Source organism: Opisthorchis viverrini (genome assembly GCF_000715545.1).
Source record: "Opisthorchis viverrini unplaced genomic scaffold opera_v5_187, whole genome shotgun sequence".
NCBI classification, from domain to species: Eukaryota; Metazoa; Platyhelminthes; class Trematoda; order Opisthorchiida; family Opisthorchiidae; genus Opisthorchis; species Opisthorchis viverrini.
In genome coordinates this window covers 719,523-740,107 of record NW_008751845.1, presented here as the reverse complement: position 1 = coordinate 740,107, position 20,585 = coordinate 719,523, and the positions used below count along the sequence as shown (strand labels likewise).

The following is a 20,585-nucleotide window of genomic DNA, read 5'->3' as shown; positions in this document are numbered from 1 at the left end:
GGCGTGTTCAGTGACTGCACGTCCACAAGCATGACCTTACACTTTGTGGGTGCAAAGTGCATACCAAAGGACGGGATGGCTTTGGTCAGTTCATCCAAGAATACTTGCGGCTTCTCCGTCTCTTCGAACATGAGAAATAAATCGTTCAACTGTTGCACCCTTTGGGTGCCTAGCTGCCATGCCACCCGAAGGAAGCACGAGTACCAAGATACTGCCACGTCGCCCAAGCCTGGACAGGGGAATTAGAGAGGCAGAGGTTGGGTTCGAACCACGAACCTTCTAGTCAGTAAAATCGCGCTCTAACCACTTGGTCCATCTCGCCCAGTGGTGAATTCTAGGAACCGACGTGTTGCGGTTATGACATAAGGGAAGAAACTGTATCTCATGGGTTGATATTCACTAAAAACAGGTTCACATACATCCAATGGTCACAACTAGTGAATGGAGAACCACTCATTAGTCTGTATTCATCCACTGCTGGTCAACGGGGACGAGATGGCTCAGTGGTTAAGGCGGCGATTAACTGACGGAATGGTCCGTGGTTCGAACCCGCCGTCGCCCTCTCGACTTCCTCTGTCTAGGCAACCTGGCAGTATCCAAGCCCTCATGCTTCCCACCGGTGGCATGACAGTTAGGCATCGAAAGGGTGTTACAGCTGAACGATTGTATTGTTGCTGGTCGACGTGTGATGATCACTCGTGTCATTCAAAGTCTAATTTCGGGGGGGGGGGGGGAGAACACAGCTGGGGTGAAAGTCCCCTCAATCGGGGTGGAGGTAAACACAAGAGGAAAAACACACCACGTCGACCAGAGCAGACAACTAGGTGAAAACGAATGGCGCGTTGAAAATGCATTTGCTAAACCAAGTTATACAACAGAAACCTAGGATGCTGACTCGCTCGCACTCAAAAACCCGACCAGAGTGAAACTTACCGATAGACACCCTTCTTGGCGATTAACTGTTTGAACTGGCCCAGTGTGAGGATATTTGACGCCGCCTCGTCATCCAGACTGTGTGGTGTGCCAGCATCTGGAGGCAAATTACCATGCCATCGACCCATCCACACTGTACGGTATGGAACAGGATCGTCGCACAGATAGTACCCGACAATTAGGCCGATTCCATTTGGCTGAACAGCGGACGAGGAGGTATCCTTCGAGTCTGACGAACTAGAGGCAAAATACATCGAAAAGTTTACAATGGTATATCAAACGTACCGTTTGAAATCAAACGTCTATTCGCTGATGAAACTGTATGGAGACGGTAGTGCTCAAGGTTTGAAAAACAAAATCGAAAAAGCCTAACACTAGAATAGTTCCCAGAACAAATAAAATACCATGTCTTTAAGGTAGGTGCAGGTGCGCATACATGTAGAGAGAACAAGTGGATGAGGCTAGCACACCGTCTTGACAGGAACCTTTGAAGTGACTGAATCACAGACGCACACATACACAAGGCCTACCAGTAGGCGACAAGTGGGTCAACCAAGCCGCTCGCCGACCGCCCTGTTACAAGCAGCAGCAGCACCATCAATACCGCCACTTAGAACAAAAATGACAGTCGGGCCACATTCTTTGAGAGGTGGAGAAAAAATGCAACACACACACACAGACACGAATAAGAAGCGGACGTCTACACGCTCAGTCTTTGGAATGCACAGTAATTGCGGGTGGTGTGTAAGAACCTCAGCAGTCACTGATTTCGACACACGGTACGATATGACGGGTTCGATGAACGTGATGTTTAGTCGGAACTTACCAGTCGGCAGATACTTTGTGCTGTTGCTCGGCTGTTTGTGATTTATCGGCTGGCCATTGAACCATCGTCAGCTGTGGAGCCAAACGCTCATCGCACACAGACACCGACTTTGGACCAGAAGATGAATGTCTGTTGGCGTGGCGGGAATGCTGATGATCATGCCGCACACACGGCTTTTGGGTACGGCCCTCCGAACTCGCATCACCACCCGTCGGATGCACGTGTTTCGCCGATGAGGACGTTTGTAACTGGAGCCAGCATTGAAGTAACTGCCCCGCCGGACGAGTCGTTGCGGGAAGATAGGGGGTAGGAGCGACCTTGTTATGTATTACTGTGAACGGGGACAAAAAGAGTCATGGTTAGAAAATGCAATATGGTTGCAACTCATCCGTACACAGGCTGAAGAGAAACTGTCACAAAATCATATTGTCAAAGTAGCCCCACCGAAGATCATGAGAATCCTATATGTGAAATGAAGATTTTTTATTTATCTTTGATTAACTTAGTGACCATCCTGGCAAAAATAAGAATGAGGCACTTGTCAGGATGACGCAGCCATCAATTTATTGATTGGGTTTCGTTCGACCTCGCGAAAGGTCTGTGACTGTAGCTGTTGCAGGTTTCGGCCATTAAGACATCTACTCGGCTTCTGTATGAGCCTTGCACTGGAATGCACCTTGATTGATAGTTTAATACAAATTATTTGCTACTGGGAAAACTGTCAATAGGCTTCTTTCCAATTAAACTGTTGGATATCCGCCCTCATCCTTCGTTTAAATGACAGCAACGCCACCAGAAAGCAGTAAATAGGGATTCTTCATCAAGGGCTACGAAATCTGTAGGTCGCTCATCGAAGATGATAGATAACGTATGATGTACCCGCTGTCGCGCCTGCAAATACATTGTACTGTTGACCGTACAGACGGACGTACACAACAGCTGTTCATCCTCTACTCCAATACCGCTTCCGTATTGCTCAACGATTGTACCCGTATGATCAGCATCGCATCACCATAAATGATGGTTTACCCTCATCTACCCCGGCTCTTCTGATTCCCTCATGTCCGGGTGTTTTCAGTGCACTCCTGATTCATTCCAGTATACCAGATTGCTAACATTTTCAGCTATTAGTACTGACACGAAACATTTCCAACCTCCCCTAAACAGATCCTAAGATGATGCCCTTCGGGCACACTAGAGCCGCGAACCAAGAAAATATATGTAATCTGTAGACTGTGATTTAGCCCCCAGGTTTTATACAACGGCAACAAATCCATCAAGACAGAAGTCAAGTAATGTGCACACAGCTCGGGGTAACTCAGTGATCAAGGCGCGGAATTGGTGATCGGAACGTCCGTGGTTCAAATCCGCATCTTGACTGCTCTTGTCTAGGCTTGGGCAACCCGGCAGTATGTCATGCTTCCTTCGGGTAGCATGACAGCCATGCGTAGAACGACTGGATTCACTACTGGATGTTTAGACACCATTAGTACTACTGTCGGTTCACACTCACCTGTATATACCGAAAGTGGCTGAACGTGTCCGATGTTCTTCATGCGATTAAACCAGTTCTCGCATTGAATCTGAGTTGTTTCGTTATAGCATTATGCTCGTATCTACCTACCATATCACAGAAAACGGAGCCCGAAGTTGGTTGCTCCATACGAAGTTTCTAGAACCGTAATAGCGTAAAAAGCGTTCAGCTGCAGCACCCTTCCAGTGCCTAGCTGCCATGCTACCCGAAGGAAGCACGAGGGCTGGGATACTGCCAAGTCTAGACGGGAGAAGTCGAGAGGCGGAGGTCGGATTCGAACCATGGACCTTCCGGTCAGTAAATTCGCGCTCTAACCACTTGGGCCATCTCGCCCACTGAACCGTAATAGGCGCATATTCCATGGGTGGAGAAACGTGCAACAGACAAGTGTTCAGCCGGAGGATATCTTATCGTGTTTCCATAGTGCATAGTATTTGAAAAATATCAAGCTCTTAGAACACACCGTAGGCATACACTTGCTTAATTTAGAGTGAACTTTCAGAAGTTTTCCATGGATCAGAAACATGAATGTGGGTTGGACTCAGATGCGGGTCTATGGACCATGGGAAGCTGTGTCCGATCATGAGCGATCGAGCCTCCGGCCGAACGAAGTCCAGTCAATGAGCAATCAACACAGCAGCAAGGCATGACAACCAAAACCACTAAGTTGCGGTAACTTCAGGGAGTTCGGTAAATAATGGGTCTACCGAGGTCGATCCGTCAAAAAAGACAGTCGCATTGTCAGCGGATGTCGAGCCCACTGGAAGGATAGCAAAACAGAAAACCATGGGGACGCTCTAATTACACATTTCGCCTGGACGTCGCCGCTTTTTGAACACAAAAAATCGTCTATCCAACTTATTTTCGTTGGTAAGACGTAGTCGGCTTCACCCTGACCTCTAACATAGGTCACAAGATCCACATTCCCAATGTTAGTTAGTGCATCGATCATTATGCCGTGTAACAGGCACCGGTTAATTCGTCACCTGGAGCACTCAGCATCGACTACACGGTCTAAGGCCACTGGCTCGGCTAGCACTGTCAGCTGAAGTGGGAAACAACGAAATGCTTAGGGCTGGAGGAATGAATGCGAGCATTCAAATCGTTGGGTTATCTGTTTGCTGAGTACAACTTAGCTCTACGGGGTCTCACACAGAATCCAGTCGATGACGGGTCACACGCCTACAGTTATCAAGCTAAGCCAAGACCAAACCGAAACTGCCACAGCAGAATAGAGGTTAATATTACACCACTGTTAGTTTTTTCTGCCTCCTTCGGGATTATTGCCAAAACTGATTACATCAAATAACCTAGAACTTGAGGAATACCTTTCCCCGAGCTTCTAAAGTTGCCTGGTGACAGGTTAAGAGCAACGGATAAGGAACTTACGGTTGGCCCCTTTGGCCTGACCAAAGGCGACACACGTGGGACAAGCACAGTCTCCCAAACTCTTCCTCTCCATATTGGAATGGGACTGAGGCGAGTAGAACGGTGCTGACAGATCGGTTCGGCCGGACGGAAGTGGAACCGGCGCGACATGAGGTGGAACTTGTGTAGATGGGTTGCAGAATGGCGCTCGGTGTTGTGAATCAGTGAGATGATGGGTTCTGTGGTTCGGACAGTCAAAAGTAGTACTACAGGGAAGCAGGAGAAAAGAGTAGGGTTAAGTGAAATAGAAAGCGATGGAGGATCCGAAATGCGACGGTGACGCCTGATAAAAGGACAGAATTAATCAGATTTAAAACCCTAACCCATAGCATACCAAAATGAAACACTGTCCCCTATACAGATTTCAAAAGAGCCATTAAATTCAAGAGTGTGTTTTGCATAAGTCCGAATTTCCCTCTCAGTTTGAGCTCTAACAAAGCATGTTGAAGAAATTGTTGGAAAACAGATTCGCCACGGACCGGGTGCGAGTGACGAGTCGGATTATCACAACGAACGCAGTCATCTTCAGTAAACACTCTATTGCTGGCCAGAAGGTCCCCGTTTGAACCCAATTCCATCATTTCGACTGTTCTTGTCTAGGCATGGGCAAATAACGGTACCTCCGCCATTGTGCTTCCCTCAGGTTGCACGGCAGTCATAAGCAGCTGAAAGACCAGTGATTATTCAAAAATACCTTTAAATAATTGTGGGTTTGTCAACGAAACCGACAATGAACACCATAAACAGTTCGAAAAGGCCAAATAACAGGTTGTTTTAATTTATACTCTCGTAATTCACGGCAACTCTTAAGCCTGGAGCAATGTAGGTTGCTAACAGGTCGGCGCAATGTTGTGCTTTGAAGACAACATGGAACACCAACGGGCATTTTGCCGTCTAGTAATCGCATGGGGGTTTGTTTAAGTGAGCGGTCACCAGCTGAACGAAATACGACACCGGTTCCTGCATGTTCACTAACCTAGTCTAACCTTCCAGGCTTTATCTTTGATATGGAGTATAACTTGAGTGGAAAAACCGCTACTTTGTACAAGCTTCACTCAAGAGTTCAAGAGCTATCCGCACTACGATGAAGCGGGAGGGAGCAAATGAGTGCGTAGATTGAAAAAAACTACCATTTCAAATCGGCCAGTCAAAATGCACGCCGGGGTCTGCAAATAAAACCGGAAATATATTTGCCCCCTCCCTTTGAATGGCAAGACTTTAACTTTCCGCAAGAAAATAAAAAAACAAGTGGTATTTCAAGACAAGGACACCAGGAATCAGCTGCGAATCATAACTTTCTAGATCCATCTGGGTATAATGAAAACATGAATCACAAAGATTGCTGCAATACGTAACAGCAAATACGGAAAGGTGAACACAAAAGGCCATAGTTGCAATGCCCATGCACTGTGGTGCGTTTCATACTTCCACGGAAGGTACATTGCTTCTCCCAGTAGATTCTCCTAACTGAAGGATTTTTCTATAAATCCTTCACCCTGAGACACGAGGCGCGCAAAAGCAAACCTGAAATGCATCCAGAGCTCAGTGAAACCGTCGCATCGGGATGGTAAGGTGAAGAGCGGGGAAAAGCAGAATGCACTAGACAGCCACCAAAATTATGTTCGGGTAGTCGACTGATTCTGATGACCTAAATCAGAATTTTCACTGGTATAAACCAGCGAAAAAAACTGCGTGGACACGGAAACGTCAGCAAAAAACAATGAGAACATATCTACCTGCTTCTGCTGGGTCTGTCGGTGTTGGCTTGCCCCGGTACCAAAGGCAACTTATCATAGGTGGAGGAGATGCCCGAGTCGAAGGTACTCGATGTGTCCGAAGCCGTGGGGAACGCCGAGTGGCCATGTAGCGAAGGGAACTGCTCTAAATGGGGTACACGACCTGGTGAAGGAAGACGTGGCCTTACTCGATGCCGGTCGCAATGACAAAGACCATCGAACGAACACGAGCAGAATCCCGTGCCAGCAGATGGAACTGGCGGAAACCTAGCGGAGGTTGGGCCGCAAGGTTGACAAGCCGACGACGGATGACAGAATGGGCCGAAATTTTGGTAACACGGTGGTATTGTTCGCGAGGTATCCGTTGGCGGTCCGTTCGGACGCGTGGCTGGGGAATGACGGTGGTGGAGTTGATACTGCCGAGTCATTCGTTCGACGAGTTGGGCTGTCACCTCACTATTGACAATGGCCAACTCGGTCGTGGAGGATGACAAAGCTTGCAGACTCGCAGCCGCTACAAGTGATTTGGTTTCAGATTCCAACTGTCTAGGTCTACAATGGGGCAAATCTGGCAGGGGACAGTGATCGACCACGCCGCTGTCCCATGAAGCGGTAGATCGTGCATCGGAACGCTTCGAACGATCATCGCTTCGTTTGTAAGAACTTCGGTATCGATAAGGATCATATGAACCTTCGCTCTCTAGTCGGGCACATTGCGACGCGACAGCCGAAAGAGAAGTGCGTCGACGACCTCCAACTCCAGCACCTGTACAAGAAGTGAGGACACTGCGCCGACTTATGGGGTCTGTGGATTTACCAGGAACATAAGAGGACTGAACCATCCTGGACATTCTTGAAAATGGAAGGTTTCCGTCGCTTATGTCATCACTGGGAATAGGATCAAAATCATCCGCCCAAATACGAGAACAATGATCGTCTAGAATCCCTTGTGCATCTTCATCAGCAACAGCGTCAGCAAGCGGATCAAGGAATTTCCCTTCATCCGGAAGTAATCTTTTTGCAATTGACTGTGTTCTTGTGTGGAATGAGGAAGTGTCCAAAGTACGCTGGAAGTGTGACGATGGAGGAGCTGGCAGAAGAGGGACGGTTGAACTGGTTTTGGCCTCTTCGGTAACCACTGAGTTGATGGCCCGGTATTCAGGATCACGGATATCCAAACCGGTTGATGTACAATATTTGTCATCCGCCTGCAGGCAAAAGATATGGAATATTGAGAGTGGCAGTGACAAAACTATGGAGGAAAAAATTAGAGTACCAATTGGGATTCATTCACCATTTACACTGTTTTGAAGCTAGTTAGCAATTCAACGTAGACCGAAGTCAATTCGCATGTGCTGTTCGGAGGAATGGTATGCGCTATGAGTGAATCAACAGTTCTCATCTGTAAAAATTATGATGTGGGTCAATTTCCAGGTGTGAAGAAGGAACTTGCCGCGACGGTGAGCACAGACAGTGGATGGAACGAAATAACCTGTCAAACTGAACTATACTGATGGAAGCCCGCATACAATACGCCACAGAACAGGTTGTTTGAGCTGAGCGGCGTACGCGTGGTCTTCGTGCTGCCTGAGTAGATGGAATTGTAGCCCAATCGAGGCTGGCATTAGACCCTTTTTCTTTTTGTCCTCCCCTGTCTATTTATCCAAATAAATTAACACGGTCGTACGCATCAGAAACCATTAACAGTGAAACCAAGAACTAGACCGAAAGGTGTGATTATCAAACCAGGTGGAGACGGCTGAATGGCTGAACCCCCTAAAATATGCGAACACGAAGTGGCGGCCCGTACCACTCAGAGCAGACCTACAAGTTGAATTGGGATCTAGGTTTATGCATCATGATGGCAGAAGATTGTAGAACTATCACAAGGTTAGCACACACAAAAAACAGTATGTTGAGGTGGATCGTTCGCAGATTGATCAGCAGGGATGATTAACTCTCAGGTCCTAAGAATTACAGCCATATGCAAGCACACACCTGATATTAACGATGGACCACGGAATGCATTCATCAAAGAACACTGACGACGGCTGAAGATTACATGAAAGCACTCAACATTTATCTTGGCAAAGTTTGAATAAACCTAAAAACCACGAAACCAGGACAAAATTTGCCTTTCAAGAAACTATTTATAGGGTAGGTAAACCGAAAATTGGTGATAGAAATTACTTGATTGACCCAGGAGAGAAGTTTCTCCATTTTCCCACGCGACTCCTTCACTTTTTCCAACCGAGCAGTCAAAAGTAAGACAAACGCCGACGGATCGGTTTCGGCCAAGTTTTGCCCCTGTTTCACAGCCCCATGTTCTGCGTTGACCTTTCTTGTGTGTTCATCTTTGTCGGTAAGCAATGGTCTGCTAGGCTGTGCCTTATCATCCCTTGTGACCATTTCCACCAGAGGCGGAACCCTGGTATTCTGAGGTTGTTCCTTATCCATAACACCGATTCGCTTGTCACGATCATCACTTGACGACGGGCGGGTTCGCGGTAAAGACGAGCCAGAATGATCGGGATCCTCCCTGACAAAGTATAATGAAATTCAATCACGATTCGGTCGCACTAAGGTTACACATAAATCAATGCTTAGCAGTATGATCCATGATTCGAGGCGGTGTATCCATAAGCAAAACAACACGGAATTCCAACCGAAAATATACGTAGGAAAAACTCATTGCCAAAAGTTTGACTCCCCACGCCCATCTGGTCTGTGAGATATGCAGTGCGTCTTACAATTTCATAAGACGGCGACTTGAATCTTTCAGGATTTCAGATATTTCGAAACCCTAACATTACAACCTACACAAACTGTTTCTAGTCAACTAAGACATGCGAAAACGCCAGTTGCTGAAGAACGAAGCTAAATGGAAGTGATGAAGACAGCAAGTCACATGAATAAATGGAGGCAAACAGGGACCGACAAGTAAATAAGAAATGAAGGCGCCAGAAGCGTTGTTGTTAGTCCGCTGGTAAGGGGTCTACAAAAGACGGAACAACACGTCTTAGTCAACTTGGTGTATTTCACTCGGCGCTAAGTGGATTGATGTGCAGGCAGGGAAATAGGAACAGTACAGCTGGCGAAGACACTAAAGTAGTTCGTATACATGGGCACAATGGGTGGTCGTAACACATAGCACCAAATTACTGTTCGGAAGTGTGTTTTATCGTTACTGTGTGCGCACATTAGCAAAGAAACGAAGCGACTGCAGCCACTTAGACACGGATCAATTAGGTCACACCTACCTTCCTTGAAGAGGCAAATAGATGGCTTGAATGGGTACATGTGCTCCAGAAGCCTGGATGCGTATCACGGGTGGTCGTCCAACACGAAACTGGCGAAAGACCCGTTAAAACGGTGTGGAACAATGCGAAATAGCTGTATTGTTGGCGAATAGGGAGAATGTGAGTGTTCTGCACCTCGCACACTTCACGCAGCTACGAAATCTTGACAGCATACACATGTAGTAGTTCGAAATGCAATTACGCTGACATCTACATGCTTTTTCAACCGGAAATTGCAGCATTTGGGGAATATGAGGTGAATTCCGCGTAAAGTAACAGTGGAGCATTCGAAATTGAAAGGCTGAAACTCTAAACAAAATAAAAACAACGGGAAAAGTTTTTTCCATCCCGTGGAGGGTGGGGCCTTTACTTTTGAGTTAAATTAGGGATTGAACACCAACTGCTTAGGCGACGAACTCAAGTCGGTTGTAATAAAATGAAGACTCGCACTGGAAAGATAAATTTACTGTGTCCGACCTACTTAGTAGCTTCATAAAAATGACCGGACTACAAAATTTGGAAGTAAAACTCATGGAAGCGTTGAAACTTGGCAGGGTAGTGGGATAACAATAAAACGCAACAACAGGTATGCATGTCTGTTTTTCAAACTTTGCTTAAACGTACTTCTAGTTTGGCTATTTGCCTGAGCTCGAGGAAAATAGAATGAGTGGTGGAATAACTAAAAACACAGATTCATGATGGCTAACAGGCAGAAAAGGATACTACCGAAAGGTGGTTTATTGGGACAGAGATACAGAACTTTTAACTGAAGCGATGTTCAGTTTGCGGTTCATGCTCTGGCGATGAAGGTAGCGAAATATGGTTCAAACCAGTGGGTTGATGTGTGCTCAAGCTATGCGCCGACTCGCAATGGAATTGTTAACCAGATCGTGGTGATCTACTGACACAAACAATTTGTCACTAATATCAGCTGTTTGTGAGTGGCGTTCGCAGTACGACAGATGCAATGATGAAGATCAATCACTTTGGTTCCACTAATTCACCCGCTCAGCTCAAACAAGGTGACCATACGCCGCCAGATGCGGTTGTAGGCAATGAATAACGGTTAGCGCATCAAACATCAATGAAATACAGGTAGTCAATAACAAACCAGGAACGAATCGTGCTCATCTATAGATGAACACAAATGGAGATGGAAGGAGAGGAGAGCGACACGGACTCATGGTATGACCATCACCATCATCATCATCATCCATTCATCCATCACGCCAAGTGTGTCTCTCACCGAAAATGCCACCGCTACGACCTTCGTTTTCTCGCCAAATCTCTGTCGCTTTTCAGGTCTGGATCGTCCATTTTGTGTGTGTGTGTGTGTGTGTGTGTGTGCAACACTAGCAGTCGACAATTCATACACACAGCGAAGTAAACATACACACACCATCGTCAAGACCGACGCCGACACGAGCAGCAGCAAGGCGGTTGTTGTCGGTGCCGCCGATTGCCACTTTCCTTTTCATCTTGGCGACTACCACTATAACGACTGAGTGCGCACACGGATGCACGAACGTGTGCGCATCCGTGTGCGCTAGCGGATCGTACCTGGGTAGAAATACAAAAGACCTAGCAGTCAATAGCCTGGTCCCCAGTGTCATGTATACCAGTCCCCATCACTCTCACCGAGTGTGCATGTTGGTTCCGATTAAAGCAAAACATTCTATAAACCATTTACACTTCAACAAACAACCGCAAATGCGCACCGTTGTTCGCTTCACTGTGTTCGCATGTAAAACAATGGTAGTTTCGGCAGTGGTGGTAGTTCAATGGAGACGGGAACAAATCGAGTGCTAACGAGCGAACGATCAAAACGGAATTTACAAATAATCGCACTAATATCTTTTCCCACCAAGTAACAAGTTTGTCAAAGTTGTGTACGATGTTTTTATGATTTACTCATGCTTCCAGATCAATATGATAGTTTAATTCAAATTGGAGAGTTTACCTAAGGAGGAATGGGGGCGAGATGGCCGAAGTGGTTAGAGCGCGAATTTACTGACCGTGGTTCGAACCCGACCTCTGCCTCTCGACTTCCCCTGTCTAGGCTTGGGCAACCAGGCGGTATCCCAGCCCTCGTGCCTCCTTCGTGTGGCATGGCAGCTAGGCACCGAAAGGGTGCTACAGTTGGACGATTTTTTTCTAAGGAGGTGGGACGAGAGGTCGCGCACAGGTAGTTAATAGTGTTTCAAGCATACTAGTGACACCTATCGAGCTCTCAAGTGGCTATCAGGGAGACTATGATGATCTCACTAAAAGGACAAGCATTTGTGTATCACGGTGATCACTAGATGACTGTCTAAAATTACGGAACTGCTGTGCAATGTAATCTGTAGAGCGACAGTTTGGGATCACCTCAAACGGCTGAATGATAGTGCTCATAACTAGTTTTCAGTAGGTTAACATCGTCATCTCATTTGAGTAAAAAAGGAATCCAGGACAGTCTGTTCTGACCATTTATCTTTCTTTCTATATTTCTTTTTGACCTAAATCCATGGTTGACCAGCTGATCGTCTGCAAATCCCCAATTGAAAGTCGCTGCTTTATTCTCTAACTTGCGGTTCGTGTTGTCTGAGAAAGCGAAAACTCTTTGATTTACACTCACACACCTATGAATCGGCCCATTAGCCGAGAGTTAACCAGAGTAGAAAAGGTGTGGTCACCCGGGGAAGTGAGAAAGGATAACAGAGATGAAAGAAAACAACGGAATCAAGCTTAACATGTGTGTCTGTCCACGCTCTCGTTTACAAGCAGCTAACTGACCGACGAATGGCACGAAATGGCAAACGGGTGAAAACGGTACACCAGTGTGGATGTTTTTTTCTCCCACTCAGTCTCCACAATGGCGGCATCCGTCAACGATGACGATGATGATAAATGAGTTTGTGAATTGTTCCACCGACTAAGCGCAGACGAACATATGCAACGCATGCATACATACATACACGCACACAGACCTATACGTGAACGCTTTGGTTGACGGTGAACGGTAGCAGACGTGTGAGTGATCGAGTGAACTTCATAAAGTAAGTAGATTTGTTGCCCGTTTCGGTCAAACAAAAACTGTGCACAACCATTCGCCCGCTACTAAGTGAATGGAAACAACAAATCGGTTGAGTAAACTCGGAAAAATTCATCGAACTCCCGAAAAGTATGATGTGAAAATACGAGGCAAAATGCTGTCTAGTTGAGATAGTCAAGTTTATCGATTCCGCATAATTTAAGACCGGTGACCACCGAGAAAGCGTATTTAAGATGCACAACGCCGATGAACCCGAAAGTGGAAAATGAGCTGTATGACCACATGTGAACTCCCACGCTAGCCTTGCATGGAGAATTTCGAGAGGAGATTACGGCACCGAGGAAACAGTCCTGCTAAGGGACAAACTTCGCCGTCAGCACCCCATACTTTTTATACTAATCACCTAGGAGCCTTTCTCCTTTTACTGAGTACCCATTCGTAAGCAGTGGCGTCTAAATTGACTTTTGGAGATCAGTCGATTGTGTTTAGGTCATGACTAGAGCACTTATTGGGCGGGTGCAAAGGTTCCGATCGAAAAGGATTTGTACCACCTTTTATGTGCCCCAGAGATTCGTACAACACATCCCCATAGTTCAGCCGTCTCAAGGTCGTACATATTACATCCACCTGCATACACCGAAAATTTTCGTGAACTAGATAACACAAACGAATATGAATTGGGCGCAGCGAGAATTCGTGAACAATTAAATAAAATCAGGGTAAGGGCAATAAAGTTAAAGATGAATATAAGGTTCGTTAGAAAACGTTACACGGACTCAAACCCAAACGTGTGGTCTCCGAACAGGACTACGAAACTGGAGACAAAGCTCATACTGTTTTTGTGCTGACTGGTCGGTTGTTATACTGGCAGTAATTTGCTCGGCGAGAATATATCTTTGTTTGGCATAGGTAGGTTCCTGGATGGGTAGCTTTTTTTCTTATAAGCAAGTGCGTTGACACTACCAACACTGTATCACACAGAAGCGATCAGACTTGGAAGCGAAATCACTTTGAGCGATGAAAACTACTCTCATAGCTAATAGTGTGGTCATATTAACTTTCCATCATATGGGTGTCACACCTATACGATGGCGAATAGGAGGTAAAACTTTCAGATGGGATGAAAACTACTGAAAACAGTCTGGCCCAGGGTGATATCGGTAAAAAGATTCGACAGAGACTCGAAAAAGGGATGGAAGCAAAGAATTGGCGTTGTCAGGAGAAATTGAAGCTCATTCCAGTGGCGGGTGTGCAATTCCGTAACCCGGCAAGCCTTGCTGTGTGTGACGTGCGCAGACCTCCAGGACAAATTGGTCAGTGATTAGAGAAGTGGCTGATGAATTCATGGCTTTTAGATTGAAGGTTTGAAGACAACTAAGCCTTATGACAATTGATGTTGTTTAGGTATTGGGTGAAGGCCGTATTAGTTCCTTTTGGCTATATGCGGGCGCCATGATAGTACTCCAAACGCCGCGGTATGGTAGGAGTGCTCTCGGAAACGCATTAAGTAATCCTTTTCGCTCCAAGTAAGTAATACTTCTGAGGAAAATTTCTGGTCTCTTCCGAGGAAGTCCCACTTGGAGGTAAAATGATGAAAGCAAATAATGAGCTGCACAACTGAGTTGACGGTGAACTTTTTGTTCGCCTAAGGGGGGTGGATAAACCCTAATTCCAAAATAACGGTGAGCATATGAAACGCCAACAGCATTGCATAGCACCGATAGTTTTTCTGGCCTAATCGGCAAAGTGAATTTTCAAATGAAAGTGGGAAATTTAGCATAGGATTTGGAGGGAAGTTACTAAATTAATAAGTTATTAGATAGGAAGAAGTTACTAATATTAGACGAGCTGATCGACGCAGTCGATCAATGTATCCATTAAGACGGCTGCAGTGATCATGGTGGTCCGACTACAGGTGAAGTCATCCTATAAGACGTGCAATTTTTCAGCATTACTAGAACTTCATGACCATGAAATGCTTACAGGTCGCGGCGACAGGAACTGGTGTTTGAGCCGAAATGCGATACAAAAGGGATGAAAGAGACAGCGCTAACCAGGATGATAGCTTAGAAAAAATGTACCGCAGTGTTATTGCCATTTCTTGGTCTGATGAACGGCTTATCCGTTTTGTGTTAATGCGCAGCTTAAGGAGATGGGAGAGGAAGATAACATTCACGTGCACGCATCGGCACTCGTTTGAAATGTCAGTGGCCATAGTGTTATCAACGGGACCATAGAAGCTTGACAGAAGTCGGTAGCGACAAATGAGATAAACAGGAGCGGGAAGATGAAAGGGCAATAAAGTTGGGCGGCGAAACACATGAGTGTGACAAAGAAAGACGTGGTGTACGGTGTGTATGCAGTTAAAAGAATATGAATGTGACAGCGTGTGAGAAAATCAGCTGAATAATCCAACCTAGTGTTTGTGTGTGTACGTGGTGTTCAGATAGCAACTGTGGGGTTTGAGACCTTCGCGTCGTTGAAACAAGCATAAAAACGTTACTGACGTTATGCGGAGAATCAGAAGCATGCAGGTTGCAAGCTCGATTAGCCGATAACCACACAGCGATCCACAAGAGGCTCCCGCGAAGGATGGATTACTTTGGCTCCATCTCGGGGAGGGGGGAAATTCGTGTAAACCAACATCAGTGTACCCCGAAAATCTGAGGAATTCTTACGAGTGTTTTTCGCTAATTTGTTTTGTATTCACCGGTCTCTAAGTTGATCTGGTGTGCAAGTTCGGACTGGAGATACGGTCGACCACCGATCGCACACCTCGAAATGATCTCGAAAGGTGCCATTGCAATCACGACCCGTGGTCACGAGTACGCGATTGCTTTAGCGATCCTATTGAGGCCACCAAGCACCTAAACGGAGATGAACGCTCAAAGAATCACATCCCTAAAGGGTTAGTTCAGTCAGTTCGGGTATACGGATTCGGATATTCTGGTTTCGTTTAGTAACATACAGTTTACATCTGCCCAAAGTATTGTTTAGGATTAAATAGGAGAGGATCGTAAATAACATACTTTTTTCAAGTACCGTATCATTCCGAATCAAAGCTGACACGAAGGATAGTCAGAATGCGAGTGTATTTTATTCGCAAGACGACGTAACAATTCAGAGCAACGAAACTGACAGACACCAACACAATTAGCGAATATGAAAAAGAAATTTAACAGAAATCAGAACCGCGGACCTTCCGGTCATTCGCGGTCTAACCACCGAGCCATCTCGCAAGGAATGTATCCAACAACGTGAGCTAATGTCATATTCTACGAATGCCGAATTAGCCCCTACCGAGAAGAGCGTTTTTATGCCAAATTTGAAGTGGCGAAAACCTAGGAGTGGGGAGAGTATGACTTGGTAGAAAGGATGTTACGGAAAGCCTGACTGCTGTTGGCGCTGTTCACCTTCCAGGATGGGATCCAGGTGACCCTCTCTGGGCTTGGCTGAAAGATATGACAGCGAACCGATACCAGTGGCGACCATGCTTAGTTTTTATCCAGACTGTCTGACTGCATGCTGGAGGTGTAGACACCTCGAATTTTTATGGCGGGGTGCCTCTAGGCCCCCCTTCCTGTCCCATTACTCTTCTATCATTTGTAAACCTTCATTCAAACAGATTGGTATGTTTGTGAAGCACAGAAGTACCAACGTTCATCTCTGGTGATGCCGTCAACAATTAAGTGTTATATAAAGTTATGCCCAATCAGCGAGTCAGACGGAAACTCTGTTGGAAATAAGCGAACATTCTGAGAAAAAATTCTTCCTGAAAGCAGTGGCGACCGATCGATCCTGCGACGATTCCATCATGGTGGATCTGTCCTTATGCCTTCCTCCTAACCTCACATTCCGTTGTGAGTGTCATTATTTATAGATCCAGTCAAGCCAGCCGTCACTGAGTACATTATATCAGGTTCTGTGACACGGTCAGCTTAACAAACAGCCCAAATGAGCTCAAACTCAAGGCAATGATTCCGATATGCAACTGTGAAAAGGTGAAGTAACGGATAGTGTGTAATAGGCGTCTATTACACAAGTATTAATTTTAACTTAAGGAGCCTGTATTACTTTGAGTACGTCTTTCCAAGCTGTGTACTTGTTTCCCTTTCCTTTCTAATGGTAGGTGCCATGTCGCTAAGCAATAGCAAAGAATATAGGCAGCGCAGTGTTTTGAACCTGGCCGTCCTTGCCTTCCGAGCCGCCCCCAAAATGGTTGAAGAGTCAGCGCCACTGACCACTTCAAAGACAGAAGCGTCGCGTAAAATCCTACGAGGAAACACATCCACAGTCGTTTCAACAAGCTGAACAAATAAAGACGGACTTTTCTTATGTCGGACGCGTGACAGCGGACAAATGCTTAATTTACTAGTAACTCCTCATTCAGTACACTACTGAATCACGCTGGTAAAGTCTATCAAACCAACCCTAATTTGCCGACGGCCCTCTGTGTAAGCAGCTGAGTGGATCAGAATAAACTGGGTGTTGATGAATAACCAGTTTTTATCTGGCATGAAACTCATGAAGGACATCAAAATCATCAAGCCACTGGTTTGAAACGTGAAAGAAGTAATCGAAGAGATCAATCGTCTCAAGTGACGGTCATTAGGTGTTATATGAACATCCTCACGATTTCCAAGTTAGATTGTCCCAAATCAACTTTTTGCTACTAGAACCAAACACTAAACACGAAAAACTATGCCTGAGAGCGGTCACGGATGTCCAGAAGCGTACGCAACCTCCTGGAACTGTCGGCCGGAAGCAAGTTCTCCATCTCCTCCAAACCCACCTGACTAGTCTCAGTAGTGTGGAAATTGCCTATGTAGCTTAACTGGCTTCTCCGCTCAGGGCCGAGGTGGCTCAGAGGTTAGAGCGCGAATTCACTGACCGGAGGTGGGTGGTTCGAAACCAACATTTGCCCCTCGGCTTCTATCTAGGTTTGGGTAACATGGCGGTATCCCAGCCCTCGTGTTCCCTTCGGGTGGCATGGCAGCTAGACACCGAAAGGGTATTACAGCTGAACGACTATCTTCTCATCGATTATCTTAATCCCAATTCACCCTCAAACAAAGCGTTTTGTTAGATGTAACTGTACGCTCTGCAAGTGTTGTTTCCACCAACTCTGCGCCCCTCGATTCTTTAGGATTCCCCCGGACAAGGCAGCATCACACAATTGGTGGAGTTGTAGCATTCAACTACCTAATTTGGTCGCTAACGTATTTCTTCATCGATTTAGTTGTTTTCTGCGCTCAGTATCACCCTAGCTTATTTCATTTATTGGCATATGCGTTTGTGATCCGAATCCTGGTAAACAAGCGCGTAGTTCACAGATGTTAACCTGAACTGGACTAAATCCTATGAGAAGCCACACACGGACGAAGTCCAACAGTAATCGAAACGTCACTTCGATGGGTGTACACGTGTATTCCAATTATCAAATGCCAGGCCGCGGTGGGTTATAGCGCAAACTGATAAAATACGTGCCAAACTACAAACCTTTAGGACAGAGATGCCCATATTTATGGACGCCCAACCCATTTGAATCAATGGGTAGCACAACGAGGGCCTACACAACGAACAAACAACTATGCTAACCATGACCCCACACCAAGAACCCTCAATAGGTGTAGCACAAGTCACAAATGTCACGAGCCTGTCTTCTCGACCTCCTCTGTCATCCGAACCCTACCATAGACGCCATGCCAGATGTACGCTTTTACGAATAGACATAAGATCGATAACATCGACATCGACAGCATAAGTTTCGATACCGTGCACCTATAATTTACTTGAAAGCCTTACTGTAAAAAACGAAAAAGACAGATGGCCTAGTGCTAAACGACCGCACGCATTTCGGTGTCTGCACCTCCAAACATTCAGTCAATCTGAATAGAAAATGACGACACCAGCGCCATTCACATCGATTAGCAGCGATAACTTGCAGGAAAGTAGCGTGAATCACGCGGACTCCATCCTGGAGGGCAAGTTTCAGAGGAAGCAGCAAAACCTTTTGTGACCGCTTTTATATTATTCTGCCAAATCGAAGGCTGATGAACTCTCCTCGTGCACCAGTTTGAACTAAGCACAGAACATAACATTATATTCAGTACGCGCAATGCACGACCAGACCATGGTGCTGAACTCTACCTACGATTGATAGAAATTCCGAACCAAACTGATGCTAGATCGTTGTTGTTATCACTAATTGTTGCAACTATCTACGCCACTTCTGGTGGTACAGGTCTAAGAAGTTCCAATCGCTATATGATGTCATAATATGGAGGGAGTGACCTTCACGAACCCTACCAGGAAACGGAGCTCATTGCACAAAAGGAACTCCGAATACTTTGAGAAACCTTCACTTCAATTAACGACGTGGTAACTACCTATTCTCTTAGAGGAGTGGGCTTCTCAACAGACTTACTCGGACATCCTCTAGAACAAACGTGACAAAATGGGAAGCCAACAAAACCAGACAGGAACAACGAAGATGTCCCCGGGACTCGAACACCATGACAGATTATCAATACGGCTGTGACGATTAAAAGTATACACCACCACCACCACCTCGCCACCGAATTTACCAGTGCGACAAACATAAGACAACCGCACTGTAATCGCACCATGTCAACACAAATGTACAGATTACTGGTAAAAAAAAAGATAATCGTTCGGCTGTAACATCCTTTCCGTGCCTAACTGCCATGCCACTAGAAGGAAGCATGAAGGGTAGGATTCTGCCAGGTTGTCCAAGCCTAGACAGGGAAGTCGAAAGGTAGAGGTCGGGTTTGAACCATAGAACTCCCGGTTAGGAAATTCGCGCTCTAACCAGTGAGCTGACGGACAGCCTCGCCTGAACTTCGGGGCACTAAATGCCAATCCCTGTCCTTCTGTTATAGCCATACATTGGTAGTGAAGGCTGGACAACCATACGGTAATCGACTAAACCGGACTCTGTTCAGTGCTGTTTCGGTCAGCACCTTCTGCTACTTCGATCAACAGTGCCCTATTGGATTGCTGAAATCCAAATTCATTAGCTGAACGTGTACAAGCACCGATAAATTTTCACACAGGACAGCCAAGCTGCCCGGAATGACACTGCAATGACCGGAACCTGGCTTACGCCCAATATGCTGGACCCAACAACAGTCTTCCTTGGCAACAAGTGGGGTAGATCAATTGATTAAGTTGGGTCCTATCACTGCAGCAACTTAAATTGCGATGCCCTACACCACCCTTCCGTTTCTACTCTATTCTGTAAGTACCGAGGATTGACAATGAGTCCATTATCTACCGAACGACCGGCGGGATCTGTGACCTAGTGCGATCATTCCCATAGCTGTCCAAAGAGTAGTCTTGTGAAGACAAAGCTCTCAGGGATTAATGCCTTCCTCTAACGTCTCACGGCAGACGTGGAACACATTTGTGGACTCTGACCACGCCCTTCCTCTACGTCTCACGGCAGACGTGGAACACATTTGTGGACTCTGACCACGCGCTCGTCCGGAGTCGCTTCGCCCTACGTTTCCCGGGGCCGCGTAAGGTGCGGACAAATCGCATGGCAACTGAAAGACTGGCAGATCCGGATTCCAGACGAACTTACAAGAATCGTCTTCTAGAGTCTCTTCCAAGTGCTCCACCATCAGATGTGAACTCATACTGGGACGAGATTGCCATCTCTTTGCATAGTGCTGGGAATTTTGCCTGTGGCACGACCCAACCAGGCGCACTGAAGCACTGGATATCAGACCGAACGGTGGCACTACTTAAATCTCGAAGAAATATCCCAGCC

General features: G+C 46.2%; 1 protein-coding gene across 1 annotated transcript in view; it reads right to left on the bottom strand.

The window, feature by feature from the left end:
* The window catches only part of T265_14407 (hypothetical protein), a gene marked incomplete at both ends in the record, with an annotated part of 30,287 nt that overhangs the window by 3,227 nt on the left and 6,475 nt on the right, over positions 1-20,585 (bottom strand). The window contains 5 exons of the mRNA XM_009173481.1: positions 934-1,170; positions 1,760-2,090; positions 4,683-4,927; positions 6,458-7,665; positions 8,648-8,996. Of these exons, the coding sequence (XP_009171745.1) occupies positions 934-1,170; positions 1,760-2,090; positions 4,683-4,927; positions 6,458-7,665; positions 8,648-8,996 (2,370 nt within the window). The remainder of the gene's footprint in view (positions 1-933; positions 1,171-1,759; positions 2,091-4,682; positions 4,928-6,457; positions 7,666-8,647; positions 8,997-20,585) is intronic.